Source organism: Gekko japonicus, unplaced genomic scaffold (genome assembly GCF_001447785.1).
Source record: "Gekko japonicus isolate JY-2015 unplaced genomic scaffold, Gekko_japonicus_V1.1 scaffold1956, whole genome shotgun sequence".
In the NCBI taxonomy this organism is placed as follows: domain Eukaryota; kingdom Metazoa; phylum Chordata; class Lepidosauria; order Squamata; family Gekkonidae; genus Gekko; species Gekko japonicus.
This window is the reverse complement of record NW_015168105.1, coordinates 290141-312538: the sequence shown is the minus strand read 5'-3', so window position 1 is coordinate 312538 and position 22398 is coordinate 290141. Positions and strand designations below refer to the sequence as shown.

Here is a 22398-nt window from a genome sequence, read left to right as displayed (position 1 = left end):
TCAGTAGTTCAGCAGTTCGAGACCCAGGTGCCGCATGATGGAGTGAGCTCCCATCTCTAGTTCCAGCTCCTGCCCACCTAGCAGTTCGAAAGCAAGAAATTGCAAGTAGATAAATAGGTACCACTTTGGTGGGAAGGTAACAGCGTTCCGTGCGCCTTGGTGTTTAGTCATGCCGGCCTCATGACCACAGAAACGTCTTCGGACAGCGCTGGCTCTTCAGCTTTGAAATGGAGATGAGCACCACAACCCTAGAGTCGGATTCGACTGGCTTTCGAGCAAGGGAATCTTTACCTTTACCTTTAATGTAAGACCATGGTTAATGCTCTGGAGGGTAGGAGGATGGAATTAAGTTCAAGGAAGAAAGGAGAGGGAGCGTGCATCCCCAAAGGTGTAGTGGAGCGCAGTTTGGTGTAGTGGTTAAGTGCGCGGACTCTAATCTGGGAGAACCGGGTTTGATTCCCCACTCCTCCACTTGCACCTGCGGGATGACCTTGGGCAAGCCATAGTTCTGGTACAGCTGTTCTTGAAAAAGAGCAGTTTCTGTCAGAGCTCTCTCAGCCCCACCTACCTCACAGGGTGTCTGTTGTGGGAGGGGAAGGGACAGAGAACTCTGACAGAAATTGCTCTTTTTCACGAACAGCTCTTATCAGAACTATGGTTTGCCCAAGGTCATCCAGCAGGTCCAAGTGGAGGAGTGGGGAATTCTGTGGTCATGAGGGTAGGAGGAGTTGGGAATCAACCCGATTCTCCCAAATTAGAGTCTGTGCACTTAACCACTACACCAGACTGGCTCTCCTTTAAAGGGAGATTATATAGACTTATCCTCTATGAATCTGTCAATGGCTACTAGCCATGATGACTGAAAGGAACCTCCACATTCAGAGGCACTGAACCTCTGAATCCCAGGAGGCAATATATGGGAAAGACCTTAGTTTCTATGCCATGTTGTTGGCTGTCCAGTTGTTGGCCACTGTGTGAGACTAGATGGAATGTTGGTCTTTTCCAGCAGGACTAGATGGACTAGATGGAATGTTGGTCTTTTCCAGCAGAGCTCTTTTTATGTAAACACTGCTGTTCATGTAATCCTTCCAGAGTGCTTGCCATGTACAAATTGACTCATTATTTCTTCAACTTTTTGTATCTTCAGAGTTGCATTTAATGTTTTCATTGATGGATAAAGTTCCTAATGGAATAGAGCCTATGTTAAAGGATCTGGAAGAGCATATTGTTAGTGCTGGATTAGCAGATATGGTAGCAGCTGCTGAAACTATTACTACTGTAAGTGGGTGTTTTCTTGTCCTTTTCCCTACCCCTTCTTAGAGAGAAATGTCTAAAAATTACCAAATGCATTGCAAGGCTACATTTTAAATTACTGTAATTAGTATGTGAATGCATATTTTTTTTAAAAAACAATTTATTACTAAACATAGTGAGAAAATACTGTGTGTTCCTTAAAATTCTGGGCTTCAGATATCTATTTCAGTGAAGACCAGCAAGCTTTAACTGAGTGGCATGATTTAAACAATTAGATCTCCTTACTGACAAAATGTGACTTCATGTTATTTGAGAAGACTAGCACTTAAGTCAGTTTCCTGGGTCTTGAGAAACTAGAAGGACCTGCCACTATGAATGCTCTATAGGTTCTCTGCACCAGTTATCATTCAAACTAACACATAGTATGCTATGAGAGTTTTCTCACAGTAATAGGAATTGCAGGCCTATGTAGGAAGAGACTCAACCTTCTGAAAATCTTCTCCAGAAGAAGTTTCAGTGGGAATACCTGGTACATTTCTCTAATCGGTAATATATAGGGTAGATCAAAAAGATGACAACAACCAGGCTCTCCAGTTTGATCTGTTAACCAGTACATTCCTTTGTTTAAATTGGGATTTGAAGCTGTTTGTAAATCCTGGTGTAAGCAGAACTCTAGAAAGAAACATAGAAACATAGAGCTGGATGGTACGCCAAGGGTCATGTTGTTCAACTCCCTGCACAATGTATGAAATTCACAGCTACCCTCCACTCCCCCAGTGACACTTGTTCTATGCCCAGAGGAAGGCGAAAAAACCTCCAGGATTCCTGGACCAAACTGGCCATGACATTAAGTCATAGTTTTTGCTAGTACAAATGCAATGGTGAACCACAGATATGGCTGACAAGGGAATGGACGGAATTTGCTGAAGTGGGGAGGAAGTACACAACACAAATAAATGTTTCTGAAGCTGATTACTGTGCAAATAAGATTTTATGGAAAACATGTGACGTGTGTGCACCTGGCCACAGGCAGGACTCACAGGCACCTACCCCGAACATAGGTTCGGGGGCTCTGAACTGGGCCAAGTCCATGCCGAATTTTGGCTCGTGAGCCAGTTCGTGTCCATCCCTATTTAACTTAAAAGCATGAAGAATAAGCAATTCACAGTTTATCATCGCTGCTGAATAATGAGCACACTTGCTATTTTTTTCACCTTCACAGCTTTGGCTTTTTATTTTTTGCATTATTTTTTAGGATTCTGAGAAGTATGTAGAACAATTGCTCACACTATTTAATCGATTTAGCAAGCTGGTAAAAGAAGCTTTTCAAGATGATCCAAGATTTCTTACTGCCAGAGATAAGGTATGCTGTTATAAATTCAACTGACCTGCTTAAGTTCTTCATAAGATCAGTTAAATCAAGTAACTATTGCTTAAGGTTTTAAAACGTACATTATATAAGGGTTGGGGCCCCATGGATCTGTTCTACTCCTTACACTGCAGAAAGCTTGAGTGATAGCGAAATGGATCCATAGTATTAATCTCTGTTATAGTCAACCGGCTATCAAAGAATACTATCCTACATGCCTGATTCAGCGAGCTCTTTTTATATATGCTGAAGTATTACTAGTTCCTTTATCTTAGAACATTCTCAGATAAGAACATAAGAGAAGCCATGTTAGATCAGGCCAATGGCCCATCCAGTCCAACACTTTGTGTCGCACAGTGGCCAAAACCCTGGTGCTGAATAGTCCGAGAATTTACTGAAGCTACTATTTGTAGATGTCCCTGGCCATTTTGGAGCCTGTAGGCACCTTTGGGGAGCTGCGTTGGCTCAAGTGGTTAAGACGCTGAACTGCAGGCTGTGGAAGGTCAGTAGTTCAGCAGTTCAAGACCTGGGTGCCGCATAATGGAGTGAGCTCCCATCTCTAGTTCCAGCTCCTGCCAACCTAGCAGTTCGAAAGCAAGAAATTGCAAGTAGATAAATAGATACCACTTCGGTGGGAAGGTAACAGCGTTCTGTGCGCCTTGGTGTTTAGTCATGCAGGCCACATGACCACGGAAACGTCTTCGGACAGCGCTGGCTCTTCGGCTTTGAAACGGAGATGAGCACCGCAACCCTAGAGTCGGATTCGACTGGCTTTCGAGCAAGGGAACCTTTACCTTTACCTTTAGGCACTTTTGGAATTATAACACAGGGAGGTGGAGACAGCCACAAAAATGTCAGGAAGTCAGAAATATCACTAGCTATTGAAAGTCGTTTATGAAGGTGTGAAGCTACTTAAATAAACTTGAGTATATTGCTGCTAGTTCGGGCTGATTGTGGGCTGATCATGCTAGTCTGGGTGACTTTCAGTGCTTTGTGGGTGTCTGATCTCCTTCCCTACTCTCTTCCTCATTAGCCTAGTCGTCGTTGTTCATCATGTTCTGTGAACCAGGCCAAACATGGTCTGATCTCAAACTGGACTTAGCAGTCACTATGATTACACTGATTCAGATGCCAAAGTAAATAATAGTTGCTGAGCGGGTGAAGGAAAGAAGGGAAGCCACAGAGGCAGATTTTTTGGGGGCGGGACCTATAATCTAGGTTGCTAAATCATGATGCAGCCTGACATCTAAACCAGGCTACTGAGAATGGTGAGAGGTGTGAAGTTATTGTTTTAGAGTTTATTCCTGTGTTAACAGAGCTGAGTGACTGGTTCAATTTTGTTTTTGCTAGGCGTATAAAGCTGTTGTAAATGACGCTACAATATTTAAACTTGAATTACCATTGAAACAAAAGGGGTAAGCAACTTTGATTCTACTTTGAATTTGGTGGCATTCAGTCTGCAGTTGTTGAGCTCTTTTCTTCTAAAATATTTGCTTGTATTCTGTCTTTTGCTTTCAAATCTTAGAGATGCATACAACAGCCAAATAATTTCAGTTGTTACAAAAAACACTAAAACATTGCTATGTTGAATTTAAAAAAGGATAATATAAGGAGTTTCCCTCTCAGAGTTTGAGTCTCCACAGAAAGGTTGTTCCATACACGCTGCTGTTGCTTGAACTTGGAACACAGATTATTCATAATTAAGAGTGTCCAGTTTGTGGAAGGTTCATTTAAACTTATATAAAATTAGAGCTGGTGAAGAGACAATGACTGAAAGTATATGAGTGTGGGCTGCCACTAGGCCAACTCTCACTATGGTGAAATATGGCAAACTACTTTCACTGGAAATGGAGCACGTGCATCATCTACAATAGAGAGAGAATATAGACTTACCTTAAAAGTTGGTTGCAACAGTTACTAAGATAATACATAGTATGTGAATAAGGTGACACAGCAATTTTGTATTTTCAATGAAAATGTAATGAAAAGCAGCTGGAAACAGCTGTCTTAAAACTCTTGCTATCCAGTATAATTCAGTCCTCCAGAATCTAGAACCAATAACCCCAGTGACATATTTTTTATTTAGCAAATGTTTATGTTGTCTCCAGTAACTTGCCCAAGGTGGCTTACAGAATAAAAACAAAACATTAAAAGATACGAATTAAAATCCAGCACCAAAAACGCCAAACATAAAAACACAGGCTATAAAAACAGACTGCTGACGTTTAACATAGCAACAGTTTCCAGACTGAAATAGTGTTAAAAGAGCAGCTGTTTAATTAAAGCATGTGTGAACAAAAACATTTTGGTCTGATGCCTAAAAAAAGCAACATAGGTGCCAGGTGAGCCTTGCGGGAAGGACATCACATTAAACAAGGTGCCACCACTGAAAAAGCCCTGTCTCTGGTTGGCACCCACTTCCCCTCTGAAGGCAGGGGCACAGAGAGCAGGGCTTGTAAGACCAGATCTTAACGGATAGGCTGGACTGTATGGGAGGAGGCAGTCATTCCAAGTACCCTGCCCTTGAGCTGTTTAGGTCTTTAAAGGTAAGAACCAGCACTTTTGGATTGTGCCCAGAAACAATGGGCAGCTGGTGCAGATCTTTCAGCACTGGAGCGGCACAGTCCCTGTATCCTGCCCGTGACAATAGCCTGTCTGCTGCATTTTGGACGAGCTGAAGTTTCCTGGCTATTTTCAAAGGCATATAAAGGTCCAGGTCTTTACAGTAATCTAACCTCGTTGTAATCAGAGCATGAGTCACTGTGGCCAGATTATGCTTCTCAAAGAATGGGCAATAGCTGGCCTATCAACTGAAGCTGATAAAACGCACTGTGTGTCACAGAGGAGGCATAGGCTTTCAGCTGTAGGCCAGGATCCAACAGTGCCCCCAAGCTGCGAACTTGTTCCATCAGGGGAGCAGAGGCCCCTCTAGGACTGACTCCTCAGCCCTCGAGCAGGTTTGTTATGGACCAGCAGCATCTCCATCTTGTCTGGATTTAGCTTATGTTTATTGGCCCTCCTCCATTCCATTACTGTCTGGAGGCACCTGTTCAGGACTTCCACAGACTCACCTGCCTCAGCTGTTAAGGAGCAGTAGAGTTGGGTGTCATCTGCATATTGGTGGCACCTTACTGCAGGTCTTCTGATGATCTCTCCCAGTAGTTTCATGTAGTATAAATGTCATGGTGCTGAGCAGCAGTCCCCCAGTACCACTTTCTGGAATTACCTAGTCAAGTTAGAATGGAACCACCAAAGTACGGTAAACCGCGCCCTCCCCCCGATCATTCCCAACTCAGCCAGCCTCTCCAGAAGGATACCATGCTTGACGTTGTCGAATGCTGTAAAGAGGTACTGGAGAATCAACAGGGACACACACTCTCCCTGTCATTCTCCCAATGAAGATCATTCATAAGGGCAACCAAGGCTGTTTCCATCCCAAACCTGAATCCGGGCAGAAAATGGGTTTAGATAATCATCTCCTCCAAGATCACCTGCAACTGCATGGCTACCACATGCTCAGGTACCTTGCCCAAAAATGGGTTGTTGGCCACTGGGTAGTAGTTCTTCAAGTCAGTGGGTTCCGAAGATGCCTTCTTCAGGAGGGGTCACATGACCTCCTATTGTGAGGTGGTTGGAACTACACCCTCCTACAGAAAGGTGTTTGTTACCTCCCAGACCCATTTGACCAGCCCAGCTCAATATCAGCAGCCATGAAGGGCAAGGGTCAAGTCTAGATATGGTGGGCTGCACACCTCTGAGCACTTCATCAGGCCTCACCGGCTGAAAGCCCTTCATACAACTAGGATGAGACTGCACTTCAGCGGCATACTGAGATGGAACTGCATCAGCTGCGGAATCTCAAGTCGTGGCAGATGTGAGTGATTTTATCTGCAAAATACATCGCAGAATCATCAAAACAGGCAGGGTCTACATCTCCAGGAGCCTGGGATAAGAGCTTCTTCACAACCCAGAAAAGCTCCACTGGATGATACTGTGCGGACACAGTGGCGGCAGAGTAGTGAGCTCATTTTACTGCTATCACCACCACAAGAGTAGGGACGATAATGTACTCTCACCTGTGTTCAGTCGTATTTCTGGGCCTGCTTTCATCACTTTCATTCCTGTCTGGATTCAGTTTGTCCTATTGGCTGCATTTAGTCTTCCACCATAAGCAAGGGACCACTGAAGGTCCTGGAACACTGGTCGATGGAGGCGGGGCAGCGCTGTGTGGCTCAGTGACAGTGCATCTGCTCTACATGCAGGTTCTGCCCCCAGCGTCTCCGCTTGAAAGGATCAAGTAGTAGGTGATGTGAAAAACCTCTGCCTGAGGCCCTGAAGATCTGGTGCTGGTCAGAGTAGACAGTATTGACCCTGGCGGGTCAGTGGTCTGATCGAGTGTAAGGCAGCTTCGTGCGTTGCATCGTATGCTTGCAGCAAGAGCATTTCTGAATCCTTAAACTGTCCTAATCTAGAAGCTGAAACAGGCCACCATACCTACTGACCTTTTTGTTCTGTAGCCCTTCTGTCGTAACCCTGGCTTGTTCACCTAGCAGTGGACTAGTAGCTTAAAGCACATACGGTTTGTGCTGATCAGACTGTTGGAAAAACTGGTTGTCTTGATCAATTCTTGCAGACCTTTCCCCATCCTGCAAGCACTCATCTTTCATATGCAGTTGCACTCAGTTTCTGTAGCCTTCTGTGTACAATTTACCCTACTAACTAGTCTGGTCTTATTCGCATTAATGAATTAGGAAAATGTGGATCCTTCAGAGGAGAAGCGGCAAATGAAATGTATGAAAACATTGGCACTGTTGTTGCCCTTCAAGATAATTAAATTGTTCTTAGTTTGCTAGCAGTAACCTGTATTTATATAATGCAGGAATCTAGCATGGACAGTCTTGTGACCACTGCTCCTCATGTTCTATTAGGGTTGGATTGAAAACGCAGCCGGAGTCCAAGTGCCCGGAGCTACTTGCTAATTACTGTGACATGTTGTTAAGAAAAACACCACTAAGCAAAAAACTGACCTCTGAAGAAATTGAAGCGAAACTTAAAGAAGTGGTATGTTCTTCTGGTTTTTGTGGCTTTTCATTCGGGAGAAATGCATTTTATGTTTGTGATTCTGCCCCCCCTTAAACATCTCATCACCACCTTGCCGTCAAACACAACAGAGCACTACACAGGTGGCTGCAGAGTTCAGAGCTAAATTGGTTCACTTATAATAGAGTTGCTGACCAAGGAGTTATGCTTTGTTTGACTGGTAAAACTGATTGCCAGCAGGTTAGCACATGCATGTTTCTCTTTTTGGCGGGGACTTTCTGGCATGCTCTTGTCAGCTTGATGGCAACTACTGTTGTGTATTATCAATATTTAGCCCTTTCTCATTCTTATGGAGTATTCATAAACAGCCCCATATATCAAGGGCTAAGGGGGGAAAGTGGCAGTCATGTTTGAATCTTAAAGCCTTAGTACGTCCAGTTGGGATAACTTTCCTCTGGCCTTCAGTATTCTTTTCTTGAGCAAGATGTTTGAGGATGTGATGGCAACATTCCTGGATTAATGACTATTTCAGTTCATTCAGTTTTGGTTGTTGGCCTTGTTTTGTAACAGAGACTGCCTTGGTCACCTTACCAGGTGACAAGTCAAGAGATACCATCAAACCTGGTGTCCTTAGTAGACAGGATAGGAAATGTCTTTAAATACATATTGTAAAATTTGACCACTGTATATTTTAATTGTTCTTGCTATATGCTACTTTGGAGCTGCGGTGGCTCAAGTGGTTAAGACGCTGAACTGCAGGCTGTGGAAGGTCAGTAGTTCAGCAGTTTGAGACCCAAGTTGCCGCATGACGGAGTGAGCTCCCGTCTCTAGTTCCAGCTCCTGCCAACCTAGCAGTTCAAAAGCAAGAAATTGCAAGTAGATAAATAGGTACCACTTTGGTGGGAAGGTAACAGCGTTCCGTGCACCTTGGTGTTTAGTCATGCCGGACACATGACCACGGAAACATCTTCGGACAGCGCTGACTCTTTGGCTTTGAAACGGAGATGAGCACCGCAACCCTAGAGTCGGATTTGACTGGCTTTCGAACAAGGGAACCTTTACCTTTACCTATATGCTACTTCAGGGCCTACTTTTTTGGTAAAAAGTAGAGTAAAAATTCAACAGCATATTATGCATCAGCATCTGCATGCTACTGTATCTGCTTTACAGTATTTAAAAAGACTGTGATCAGAAGGAGAAAAACAGAAAGTCTGAATTTGAAATAAACTCATGCAACGTTGTTCCTCAATGGTACCTAGGCAAGAGATTTGTGATGATGCATGTAGTATGTTGATAGAGTGGGCCTAATGACAAGAAGATAGATTTGGGACTAAGAGAAGAAGAGAAGAGATTGGATTTATACCCCACCCTTCACTACCCGAAGGAGTCTCAGAGCGGCTTACAAACTCCTTTCCCTTCCCCTCCCCTCCCCACAACAGACACCCCGTGAGGTAGGTGGGGCTGAGAGAACTCTTGACAGAAACTGCTCTTTTTCAAGAACAGCTCTTATCAGAACTATGGCTTGCCCAAGGTCATCCAGCCAGGTGCAAGTGGAGGAGTGGGGAATCAAACCTGGTTCTCCCAGATTAGAGTCCGCGCACTTAACCACTACACCAAACCACTACCCAGACTAAGGCATTAGTACCTCATGGTTAGTCTGTAGTGACAGTATCTGCTAACTGTGGATAGTGAAATCTGTTTAATGATTTTCTAAAACAGCTGTTGGTGCTGAAGTATGTACAGAACAAAGATGTTTTCATGAGATACCACAAAGCTCATTTGACGAGGCGTCTTATATTGGATATATCAGCAGATAGTGAAATAGAAGAGAACATGGTAGAATGGCTGAGAGTAAGTATTATCAAACCCTGTTGGCTTTTTTTCTTTCCTCCCTCAAACAAATTCTTGAATTAAAATAGTAATACCTGCAGTTTTTCTTTTAATGATAAGTTATTGATGCTGAATCTCTAGAACTATTTGTGTACTCAGCAAATAAGACTTGTAGAAAATCTACTCTAAAAACATATCCTGTCAGTTTATCTAATCTTTGGATTTATGCAATGAAAATTAATAGTGGCCGTTTTTCAGAAGACTCTTGCATGGCTGTTAAACTGCTTACCAAATAAACCGTTTATCTAATCTTTGGATTTATGCAATGAAAAGTAATAGTGGTAATAGACTCTTGCATGACTGTTAAACTGCTTACCAAATAAACCGTCGGATGCATATTTGACTTGGATTATGATCCTTCTGATTATGTGACAGCGATGTATACTCAAGATGGCTAGCTGGTTAACTGTGGGTCATATTCGGGGAGCCTCCATCTCCTGGAAGTTCCAGGCCCCCGAGAGGTTAAGTTTGCCCCTACTAGGGCCAGGGCGTTTTCGGTGGCGGCTCCTACCTGGTGGAACGAGCTCCCAGAGGAGATCCGGGACCTTGTGCAGTTCCGCAGGGCCTGTAAGACGGAGCTCTTCCGCCAGGCTTTTGAATAGGAGCCGCCGCCGCCACTATCCCACCATCGTGGTAGTGCTCCATCGTCTGCCCCTATCATGGGGTGCAAGCATTGCCTGGCAGAAGCGTATAGAACAGCGCTGTGGGAGACCACGCTATTGAGACAGCTGGCCGCCGAATTGGGTTTATTGTTTCCCATCTTGGATTACTTACGTAGGAAGATCAGAGTACCTTGATTATTGTATGGATTTTATTGTGGTTTTAAATGTTGTCTATTTTATTGTATTTTATCTATTCAACTCGGCTTTGCCGCCCTGAGCCATTGGGAGGGCGGGATACAAATGAATGAATGAATGAATGAATGAATGAATGAATGAATGAATGAATGAATGAATGAATACTCTTTCTACACCTGACCATGATACACTCTATATGAGGCACAGCACTGCATCTTTCCAGGGGGTGGACTTTTGCATGACAAAGGAGCCACCCCCCACACACATTGTTTCTAGGCACCCCTTCTTTGGAATATAAGGAGTGTTTTCAAAGCATATGTGCAAATGTAGAGGTCCTTAGGACAGTGTCCCCAAAGGACTTCCAGGATGGCTGCTTACTTTGTGAAGGAAGGGATGCTTACTGCCTACTTGAGGATGTGGCACCAAACTCTTTGTAGCTAACAGGAAAGATTTGCTAGACTAGAGGTTTAAAATTTGTGGAGAAGAAGGCTATAGAAAGAGAAATCTTCTCCACCTCCCAAAAAAGCTAGAATGTGTTGATGGGCTGTAGATTCAAGAGGGATAAAAGGAAATATTGCATCACAGAACTTGTGGCAATTTTAGTTGGTTATTTGAAAAGGGAATGAGATTGATTCATAGAGGATGGGTCGATCAATTTCTGTATATCTTTGCAGGTTGCTGGGGACATCATTAGAGGTAGGCTTTGTACTCTATACCCCTGCTGTGTGGTCCACATCTGGCTTGCCACTTTCGGAAACTGGTTGCTAGAACTAGGTGGACCGTATGTCTGCTCCAGAAGGGATTTTCTCATGTTCCTAAACTGCTGGGTAGAAGATGAAATTATATGGAAGCCATGAAGTGGTATAGAGATCTGACTTGGAGTAGCTTTCCCAGTTCCTGCCTTTAAAAAGTTGGCTGTCATTTGTGTGTAATTATGTAGCTGGCAACATTGAAATGGTCAGATCTGTTGGAATAGGTGGGCAGTGTGAGAGTCAAAACTTCTGGTATTGCAAGGTGGACTGACTACTAAGGCATATGCTTCTTTATCCAATTTGGATATTGTGTATTAGCTGGGGAGATGAATGAGTAGTAGTACTCATAGCTATGTGTATATTGCTGGGCTTTCTCTACAAAAAATGCCCTGGCTACGTGTATACAGAGGAACTTTTTGCTTCCCATATCTTGTCAGACCTACATAGCTGTTTAATATACTTTTAAGTTACTGTGGTGCATTTAACTACATTTCATACTTTTGTGTTTACTGCTTATATGTAAAAGGGTGGAGCCTTCTATGTAATAAACGCTTTTGCTTTTAGGATTCCGATAAGCATAGATTTAATTTGACATCTCTTTATGCAGGAAGTAGGAATGCCAGCAGACTATGTAAATAAACTGGCAAGAATGTTCCAAGATATCAAAGTATCTGAAGATTTGAACCAGGCCTTCAAAGAAATGCACAAAAATAATAAATTGGCCTTACCAGGTACTTTCCCCCTCCTGTTTATATTGAGCAAAACTGTTCCCGTAATTAACTGCATGACGTTAGACTTGCATCTGCTTATCAGAGCTTATTTTTCTGCTGGTTATGTGCTGCATTCCAATTCTAAGCATTTCAGTATTTTTATTTTTTGCAGCTGATTCTGTGAATATAAAAATTTTGAATGCCGGGGCTTGGTCCAGAAGTTCCGAGAAAGTGTTTGTTTCCCTGCCAACGGAACTGGAAGATCTCATCCCTGAGGTAGAAGAGTTCTATAAAAAGAATCACAGTGGCAGGAAGCTTCACTGGCATCACCTGATGTCCAACGGAATTGTACGTTGTTATCCTTTTGCAGCCGCTGCTTCTCCTCTACACTGATTTAAAACGGGTCCTTGGTGAACTGGAAGTGTTTGTACTTTTCGGTACAGCTGATGCTCTTTGTTTTCCCCTATTAACAGATAACTTTTAAGAATGAAGTTGGCCAGTATGATTTGGAGGTGACAACATTTCAGCTGGCTGTGCTTTTTGCATGGAACCAAAGACCCCGAGAGAAGATCAGCTTTGAAAATCTTAAACTGGCGACAGAACTCCCTGATGCTGAGCTTAGGAGAACTTTATGGGTATGGCCCTACTTCTTAAAACCACTTTATTGATTACGGGATCCTGGGAGTATCGTGCAAGTATTCAATGAAGGTTTAGTGGTCAGGGTTTTGGACTAGGATCTGGGAGACTCCGGTTCGAATCCACGGAAATTCACCGGGCAACCTTTGACCCATCTCTCTCTCTCTCTCCCCCTCCCTCTCCCCCCCCCATCTCAAGGGATGTTATTGTGGGGATAAAGTGCAGGAGTGGAGCACAACGATGTAATCTGCTTTGGGTTCTTATTGGGGATAAAAGTGAGGTATAAATATGTAAATTTAAAATAAAAAAAAACATTTTGCCACTATCTTAATGACAGTTTCTTGAGAGAGGGGGAAGGGGTCAAGTTACCAGGGCAATATGCTTCATGGGACCTGGCAAGACGATATCTCAGGCATGAAGCGTTACAGAACTTGGGACAGTTTGCCTATTTTGATCATATTTTATATTGTCCTTTTGTGGGGAAACAAAACAGTTGTGACTTTTCACTACGTTTTGGTCTAGATAGCTTCTTTATTTTATTATATTTATGAATTGCCCCACTCCTGCCACTGCAGGGCTCTGGGCGATGTACAACCAGAGATAAAACAAGATAATATTAATCAAAACCTTAGTACAATATTAAAAACAAACAATATTAAAAACAAACAGATCCTTCCAACTCCCACTGCCAGCTACTTTGTGGACAGGGGGGAGGAGGGTAAAACAGATGTGAGCAACAGGGAATGGGAAGGGTGCCAGCCAAGATGGAACCGTCGCTGTCCTCAACCAAAAGCCTGGTGGAACATCTCTGCTTTGCAGGCCCTGCAGAACTGCATCAAATCCTGCAGGGCCCTGATGGAATTTGGCAGAGAGTTCCACCAGGTTGGGGCCAGGACTGAAAAAGCCCTGGCCAAGGGCCGTCGGATGTCTTTAGGGCCGGGGATCACCAGTAGATTGCTGTCTAAGGAGCGCAGACCTCTCCTGGGGACATCGGTCCCTCACTGCTCAAGGCCTTATAGGTCAATACCACAACCTTGAACTTGACTCGGTATTCCACTGGGAGTCAGTGTAGCTGGTGCAGCACTGGATGTATATGTTCTGTCCGTGATGTTCCTGTCAGGACTCACGCTGCCGCATTCTGGACAAGTTGGAGCTTCCAGGTCAATCTCAAGGGTAGGCCAGCATAGAGCGTTTTACAGTAGTCTAATCTGGAGCTGACTGTTGCATGGTGGATTACTGTGGCCAGATCAGGGCACGACAGGAAAGGGGCCAGTTGCCGAGCTTGGCGTAGATGAAAAAACACTAGCTTGGCAGTCTGAGCAGCCTGGGCCTTCATACTTAAGGAGGGGTCCAAAATCACTCCCAAGCTCTTGATGGATTCTGCCAGTGTCAAAGGCACTCTATCAAGAGCTGGTAATCTGTGCCCCAATCCTGAAGGCCCACCCCCCCAGCCACAGAACCTCTCTTTGTTGGATTCAATTTCAGCCTACTCTGTTTCAACCACCCAACCACAGCCTCCAAACCAACGGCCAGATTATGTGGGGCAGCATCCAGGTGGCCATCCAATAACAGATATAGCTGGGTGTCATCAGCATACTAGTGACACCCAAGCCTGAATCTCTGAACCAGCTGGGCAAGGGGGTGCATATAGATGTTAAACAATATCAGGGAGAGAAGCGCCCCCTGAGGGACCCCACATAATAGGGGACATCTGGAGAACATATTCACTCCTAGCATCACCCTTTGTCCCTGGCCATGGAGAAATGAGGTGAGCCATTTAAGGGCTAACCCCCAAACTCCTACATCAATGAGGCGGTGGGCCAAAAGATCGTAATCGACCATGTTGAACACTCCTGTGTGATCTAATAGTGATAGCAGTGCCGTGCCACCCTGATCCAGCTGTCTTTGGAGATCGTCTGTCAGGGCGACCAACATAATTTCTGTTCCATGGCCAGGACGGAAGCCGGAGTGGAATGGATCCAATGCCGATGTCTCATCCAGATATTCCTGGAGCTGTTCAGCTACTACCCTCTCAATTACCTTACCCAGAAACGATAAATTCAAGACTGGGCAGTAATTGGAAGGATCAGAAGGATCCAGAGTGGGTTTTTTCAAGAGTGGTACAACCACGGCCTCCTTGAGGTCCTCCAGATAAACCCGTTTCCAGGGATAAGTTGACAATAGCCATCAACAGGCCCTGTATCCTCTCATTGCTGGCCTTTACTAGCCATGAGGGACACGGGTCAAGGAGGCATGTAGCTGATCTAACAGCACTCAAAATCCTGTCAACATCAGCAGGAGAGAGTAGGCTGAAGGTGTCAAAAGTAGAATCCAAAGATGGCCATCAGGCTTCCAGTTCACATACTGTATCAACACTGGCTGGGACAGAGTGACAAGACTTTATCTGCAAAGAAGCTCACAAATGCCTCACAGCTAATAGCCAAATTATTATTATTTTGGTTCCTCTTTGTGAGGGAAGTCAGACACCGAATCACCCTAAACAGTTGTGCTGGGCGTGAGCTTGCAGATGCAATGGAAGCAGAGAAGAAAACTTTCTTCGCCGCCTTCACTGCCACCTCATAGGATTTCATAAATGTCCTATAAGATGTTCTTGTAGCTTCATCCTGTACCCGCCGCCAAACTTGTTCAAGTCGTCTGAGTTCTTGTTTCATCCCCCTTAGCTCAATGGTATACCAGGGGGATGATTTACCACAAGAGCTCAGAGGACGTCGGGGGCTACCTCATCGATGGCATCAGAGAGAGAGGAATTCCCTTTTTTTCCCCCTTTCTTTCTTTTTTTGCTTTTTTTCTCAATTAAAAATGGAACCTACCCCAACCATTTACTTGGGGGGGGGGCGGGATTTGAAATGGTATGGGGGAGAGTTTATTAGGTTTGCTAATATATCTACTGTTCAGAAGGCAGATAACACAGATCTTGTCCACTATTTACCTTCATTCTGATCCTGAATCCCTCCTGATATCACTTCCTCGGGTTAACATTTTTATTCCTTCTCTGATGTGCACACATTTACCATGCTGCATTTTTGCTTCTGCATTAACAGTTGCATTGAGTATCCTGATGGATAAGAGCAGTGTTCCCTCTAAGCTTAGTGTGAGCTAGCTCACTGTTTTTTAGCCTCCGGCTCACACATTTTTGTCTTAGCTCAGGACCCAACTTCAATGCTAGTAGCTCACAAAGTAGAATTTTTGCTCACAAGACTTCACAGCTTAGAGGAAGCATTGGATGAGAGAGTCCTGATGGATGAGAGACTGAGACAACAGGCTCCATTTTATTGACAAATTCCTGTGCCAAAGCCCTTCACTTTATTTCATCATTGTCTTGAGTCACTGATTTTTTTTTAAAAAAAGCTTAATGACATCCCACTTGTTTCTTGAGCGCTTCAAAATGCTTGGAATATTTTTAATGGAAAAAAATAAATACGTTGTTGCTCTTTTTTTTCTTCTTCTCAACAGTCTCTTGTAGCATTTCCAAAGTTGAAACGTCAGGTTTTGTTATACGAACCTCAAGTCAATTCCCCCAAAGACTTCACGGAAGGAACTCTCTTCTCCGTGAACCAGGAGTTCAGCTTAATGTAAGACGTATTTATTTTATTTACTTATGTTATTTATAGCCTGACTTTGTCGCTGAGACTCAGGGCAGATTGCACAGTGTAGGTTGATGCAGTCAATAGGATGAGCCATAAGCTGTTACTGCTGGCTTTTTTCCTAAATATTTCTTAGAAAGCAGTTTTTAATATTTAATGGCCCAGCTATTCCTAAAATTTATCTCCAAGGTTCATCCCATCGTGGCAAGATTTAAAATGCAGTGTCCCTGCATTTTGTGTCTGACATTAGCCTTCCTTTATAGTTGGGGGTAAAGACTCTGGAGCAGGAGAGCAGCTTTGCCTAAGATCCTGGAAATGTTAGATAGGATGAGGGAACCCCTGATGTCCCGAGTGGCTGGGGTTTTCTCTTCTTTTGCTTCATCTCCTGTTTGATTCTTTCAGAAAAAACGCTAAGGTTCAAAAAAGAGGTAAGATAAACCTAATCGGTAGACTGCAACTAACGACAGAGAGAATGCGAGAAGAGGAAAATGAAGGGATAGTTCAGCTAAGAATATTACGAACCCAGGTATGTTAACGTCACAGTGTAACTTACTGGCTTGACTGGCTGTCCAGTTTCCTAACTGCCACTTCAGTTTGTGATGTATTCTTAAATGGGTAGAATGTGATAGCTGTGATCTGTTGGTACGTTGTTAGAAGGTTTGGGAGCACCTCAGTGGATGGCAGTTGGACTCCCTCCCCACCATTTGCAGTATATCTAGTTAGAGAACGAATAGAAAGTGGTCCCTGGCACGGTGTTCGTGGGTGCCACGGTACCCGCCAACAACTTTCCTGGTTCCCACCAAGTGCTTTTAGGAAGTGGATGGGGCTGGGTGGGCCTTTTGCCCAGCGTGGCTTCTGATTGGCTGCTAGAAGCCATCCTTTGAAACATAGCTTCTGCTTGAAATGCTCAAGACTTACTATTTGAGCTATGCACAGTTTCACTGCCTGACTTTGTGGTTGGCTCCGTCTCCAAGGGCAGCCATCTTGTGACTGTGCCCACCACCCTGTGTCCAAATTCCAAAGGCGACTGAAGGCTAAAAAAGGTTGGGGACCCCTGGAAGTGAACAGCTGATGGTGTAGGATGTGGAAAGGCATGTTTGATTATCTCTTTGTGATCAAAAGAGCTTGACAATGCAGACAGTTAAAAATTTTTGCTCTGTAGTGATGCAAAGCTTAAACAGGCAACTTCACTAAGTATTTCAGTACTAATAGAGCAACAAGGGGCTAATGGTGCAGTTCTAAACAGAGTTACACCCTTTGCTTAGTCAGGTGTAACTCTTAGGACTGCTCTGTGAGTTGTACACCTGTCATATAGTTATTATATATTATTATGACTAGGGCCATTTCTGCAAGAGCACCAAAACATGCATGCTCTCAGATAACAGTGTTGGCTACAGATTTCAGATTCCTCAAAATCTTTGCTTTTATTTTAACAAGTCTCCAAGTATGGAGCTGGAGAGCCCTTATGACTGAAAGTGTGGTTTTGTGTGTGTATGTGTGTGTTGGCTGTGTCTTTTGGGATTTTAGATGCTAGGAAAGCAGCTGAATAAGATTTGTCAGTGGTTTAAAGCAATGCTTCAGTGTTCCCAATCCTCTGTTGATTAGCAAACCCAGAATAAGTTAACTGAACTGTAAAACTGCAAAATAAGAATGTTTGTTGTTTGCGTAATTTATGCAAATAATAGGTTTTTGCAGTGCTTTTTTGGTAGAAAAAGCTTAGCAGGAACTCATTAGCATAATAGGCCACACCCAACACCAAAAATTCATTAGCATATTAGGCCACACCCCACACCTTCCCTTGGCTTGCCCAGGCTCCCCGCAGCCATGGGGAGCCTGGGCAAGCCGGCCCTTGGACAAGCTGGGGAAGGTATGGGGAGGCATTTAAATGCCTCCCCGATCCTTCCAGGGCCCCCCTGACCCACCTGCCTTGGAGTTGCCAGGGGGGTCGCTCTCCTGGCCTTCCCTCTGTAGCCACGCATGCAGAGGTTTTGGCTGTAGTGGGCATGGCCAACTCTGAAGCCAGCCGGAACTCCGTTCCTGTGCGTTCCTGCTCAAAAATAGCCCTGGTTTGATCATTAATAGAATTTTTATCATTTGGGTGCAGCCTCTTTTTTTAGCATACTATGGTCACAACCCCAGTCGGCATTCATTTGAACTTGTACAAGGGAAAGTCGCAGTCCTGTGCCAGAGCTTGTGCTGAAGTTCCCTAGTTTGATCTTAGTCATCTGCACTTAAAGAGGAACTCAGGGCTTGGAAATCCTCTGCCTCATACCTTTGAGAGCCACTGGCTGTTGGAATAAAGAGGACTAGGATAGGCGGGCCTTTCATTTCACTCAGGATAAAGCAGCATGACATGATGTAGTGCAGTAAAACAGCAGCATGCTAAAGTGGGTGCGATTGCAGGGAAATTAAACTGACGCGTAATCTATCAACCCTTCTCCATTGCCTACAAAAGGAGTATAGCTCGTCACTTTGGAGATTAAACTTCCTTCACACAGCTGTCTTGCTTTAGCTTTTTGGCAGGTAAAGCAAGAACGACAAAGGCTGGTGGCAGCAAATAGATGTTCATAAATAGATGTTCATTTGGCTCGGCCTGTCTGGCATTGACCAGACCCTAGGTCTTCTCCATCATGGCTCTGCTCTATGGAATGGGCTCCCTGAAGAGGCGGGGGGGGCACCTTCTAGGAGATCCTTCAGGTTGTAACTGGAAATGGTTTTTAACTATTATTGTAAGCTGCCTTGAACCACAAGGAAGGGGGGGGTATAAATGTTTTAAATGAATAAATCTGACAATAATATCATTTCAATCTTATGGTGCCACCCTAACACTATAAGGCTGATAAGTCAATTCACATGCTCACGTTCTTAGTTATAAGAAATGAGGTGTGTTGTGAGCCTTAGGAGTGTGTGCCCACCTGCCACTGTGAGAATGACATATGCGTGATTTGCTTGATTTTATATGCTCCTTTTTCAGCCTCAACATTGGTCTCTAAGGGCATCTCCAGTTCTCTTCTTTTTGATCTGAAGTCCCTGATTTGTTGTTGTTGTTCAGTCGCACAGTCGAGTCCGACTCTTCGCGACCCCATGGACGAGCTCTCTCCAGGCCTTCCGGTCCCTGATTAGCATGTTGCAATTCATACAAGAAATGTACATGTTCTGAGTGCCCCGCAATGCATGGGAGCTTGCAGCCAGAGTGAAATTTCTGAACCAGTGCTGTGGTCATAATGGGTCCCCATTGAGTGTGTGAGAGAGGGGGGGGGAACAAAGCCAGATTTATATATCTTTTACATAAATCTAAATAAGCTTATTCCCATTGTCTTCTAACAGAAAATGATTAGTAACTTGTGCTGGCCTCTTTATTCGGGCTACATATATTTATATTGTATAAGCTCAGGCTAGCGTATCCTTTTCAAAGTTAACCTTTTCAAAATCATCCTTTTCAAAGTTATGTGTGTGCAGCTTTCTAAAATCGACAGCTTTCCTAGGAAAAGAATTCACATTTAGAATCCTTTTCACTTACAAACGTGGCTACAGTTTCTCAGTTTCTTTCATGCTGGTGCTTATAGCAGGTCTGGGGGCATCCTCCCACATGTAGGTTCCTGGAACAATATGTTCAGCAATCCTGTCCTTCTGGTCACCTGTGTGGAAGCTAATGATGTTGTTAAAGCAGACAGTGTGGGTATAGCCCTGCTAAAGATGGCTGGCCTGAGCTTGGCTATCCTAGAGAGGTATCCTCCACAGGCTCCAGGTTAGATCCTGAGTCCCACCACCATAATGAAGTCTGTGGATTGGGGCTTCCTGGTCTCTCTCGTCCTGCTGCAGCTGACTGTCTGAAACTCTGATCCTCGTGGGTTAACTGATCCTCAGGAGCCATGAGGGAGACAAAGTGGGGTCCTGCAGTAGAAAGGAAGTGGCCTCCCTCCTGCCAATAGAAGTGAGATGCACTTTGTCATTCAAGTGCCGCTGCCCCCATCTAAAACGCAAACTCGTGCTTGTGAAACTGACCGTATGTTTTGTCTGCCATCCTGCTAACTGGATGTGGCTTTGCTAGACTTGGTGAACGTATAACAAAGGCACTCCCCCCCCCCCTTCCTTGTCGTTGCTTAGGAGGCTATCATCCAAATAATGAAGATGAGGAAGAAAATTACTAACGCTCAGCTTCAGACTGAACTGGTAGAGATATTAAAAAACATGTTCTTGCCGCAGAAGAAAATGATAAAGGAGCAAATTGAATGGCTTATAGAACACAAATATATCAGAAGAGATGAATCCGATATCAACACTTTTATATACATGGCATAGCGTGGAGGCTGACCGGAAGATGCCAAGAAAAACGTGCGTTGAAAGGTGGTGTGGGCAGACAACTACCGGAAAAGGGACTGAGCGGGAGAAGGACTCGTTTTGACTTGCAATTACATATTCAGATCCCTGCCTTGCCTTACCAGAGAGGACTTTTGTTTTGCCAACCTTTTTTTCAGCTAGCATGATGGCATTCCCTTCACGTCGCACACATTTTTAACAGCATGCTGGGTTTCGTTTTGTTTTTTTGGTGGGGAATTTTTACATTCACGGAGAGCCTGTTTGTGAGCTTTTTTTTTTTTTTTTTTTTTTAAAGGTTTGATTTACACCCACTTGGGAGAAAAAGAACAGATTCGGGAAGGGGGGGGGCCTTAGATGAACGATAACTTGCACAAAGAACAGATCTTCAAATATTCATGCACTGAGGAACTGCTATTAGTTTTCACTTTTTTAAAACAACAACAACAAATAGGACTAGGTATAGCACTTCTCAGTTTGTATTTTGAATCAACTGCTTAAATATACCGTTTTCCTTTGATCCCGTTTTATGTCTAGGGTTAGAACAACACATGCACGTCATAGCTGAAGGTCCGTGTTTATCTGTTGGCTCAACCAAGCGCTTCAGGAGAACACCTGGATTTGGATATTGAGGCACGTGGGTGTTAAATAGGATATTTCCAGTTGGTCAGTTGTCTTTACAAAACTGGGTGGATGCTGTTTATATGGACAGATTGGTTTCAATCCCCTTTTTAAACAGAAGTGTTGCTTTCTCTTAAATATTATTTCGCCTTTTAAAAAACTGTTTCATGGATCGGTCTGTTTATAGTGAAACAAAAATGAAATATTAAGTGTATTTCTTTGTACATTTAATATTTGTATTCACTGTGTTAATATGCTTGTATAAATCTGAATGCATTAAAAATAGCCAATGCACAAGTGACTCCTCCATAGGAATTAACATTTTGACAATCCCTTTATTTCTTCCTTGATTATTTATTTGAAAATATCTTAATGTTACTTTTAAAAATACAGTTCTACTCTGAAAAATGACAATGTGGAAAAGACAATTCTTTAGTCTGGTGGGTAGGTCTGTTAACCCCCACCATCACTTTCCTGCTTTTTATGCTTTTTATGCTTATGCTGACTGTAAAACAATTTACAAGGTCATCATGCAGCTGCTCTATCAAACACTGCTGCTGCCAGCTTCTGTTTATTTCAAGTGGAACCTCTAGGAGCCCCACTTGTGGATTCCTTCCCCCCCCTACAAAAATTGCATCCGACTTAAAAAAGCAAAGCAACTCGAAAATGTATGTTAAGGCTTAGGAGGAAAGTATGCTTTACTGAGAGCAAAGAAATAGCTGCATTATGGATTAAAGGAAAATGCAATTGTCTCCTTCACCCAGACCTAAATTATCGCTCACTATCACGATAATTGTTTTGAAATGTCTGTCATTGCGTTGGGTTTTTGTTTGTGGCCTCCATACTGATAAAAGGCAACAGAGTCTAATGGAGAGAACACAGCTTTGTTTTGCACATTAGAAAGCAGCTTTGCAAAACTAGCTTGGAGATTTTGTAGGCCCAGATGTCCGTTCTCACCTCGCTCAGTTTGTCTTGACCTCTCCTCTTATGATTAGTGGTGATGTTTAATAATCCTGAGTATTGTGGATCCTGCTTATTGGGTAAAGAGAGATGCCATCACACAGGTATGTGGGCAGAGATAACTTTATAAGGGCTGTTATATTCCATGACCGTAGGTTTCAACAATATCTGTTCACGTAAGAGAGGGTTTGTATCTGAATCTCTGCCCTTAAGCAGGCTCCAAAGTACAAAATGGGGGCGGAATGAATTCTCTTTGGGGGAAAAATCTGTGTAAAGGCAGGTGAGTGAAATAGGGTACTGAGTTAAAATTCTATGCCTTCAATTTCAGAGTTAATGTAGAGTTGTTGAAAGATTTCATGGATGAGAATGATTTCATGTATCTGTCAGTCACAGGCTGAACATGTTAAAGAAAGAAATCTATAGCTGGTTCCTTGGGGTACGTTTTCT

At 43.6% G+C, this 22398-nt stretch overlaps 1 protein-coding gene across 1 annotated transcript in view; it reads left to right on the top strand.

Annotated features, from left to right (window-relative positions):
- The window catches only part of CUL5 (cullin 5), a 39021-nt gene extending 18204 nt beyond the window's left edge, over positions 1-20817 (top strand). The window contains exons 9-19 of the mRNA XM_015414815.1: positions 1148-1278; positions 2510-2617; positions 3974-4038; positions 7552-7684; positions 9383-9514; positions 11710-11833; positions 11985-12160; positions 12286-12447; positions 15923-16041; positions 16456-16579; positions 20161-20817. Coding sequence (XP_015270301.1) covers positions 1148-1278; positions 2510-2617; positions 3974-4038; positions 7552-7684; positions 9383-9514; positions 11710-11833; positions 11985-12160; positions 12286-12447; positions 15923-16041; positions 16456-16579; positions 20161-20355 — 1469 coding nt within the window. The 3' untranslated portion in view covers positions 20356-20817. The remainder of the gene's footprint in view (positions 1-1147; positions 1279-2509; positions 2618-3973; positions 4039-7551; positions 7685-9382; positions 9515-11709; positions 11834-11984; positions 12161-12285; positions 12448-15922; positions 16042-16455; positions 16580-20160) is intronic.
- The last annotated feature ends 1581 nt before the right edge of the window (positions 20818-22398 follow it).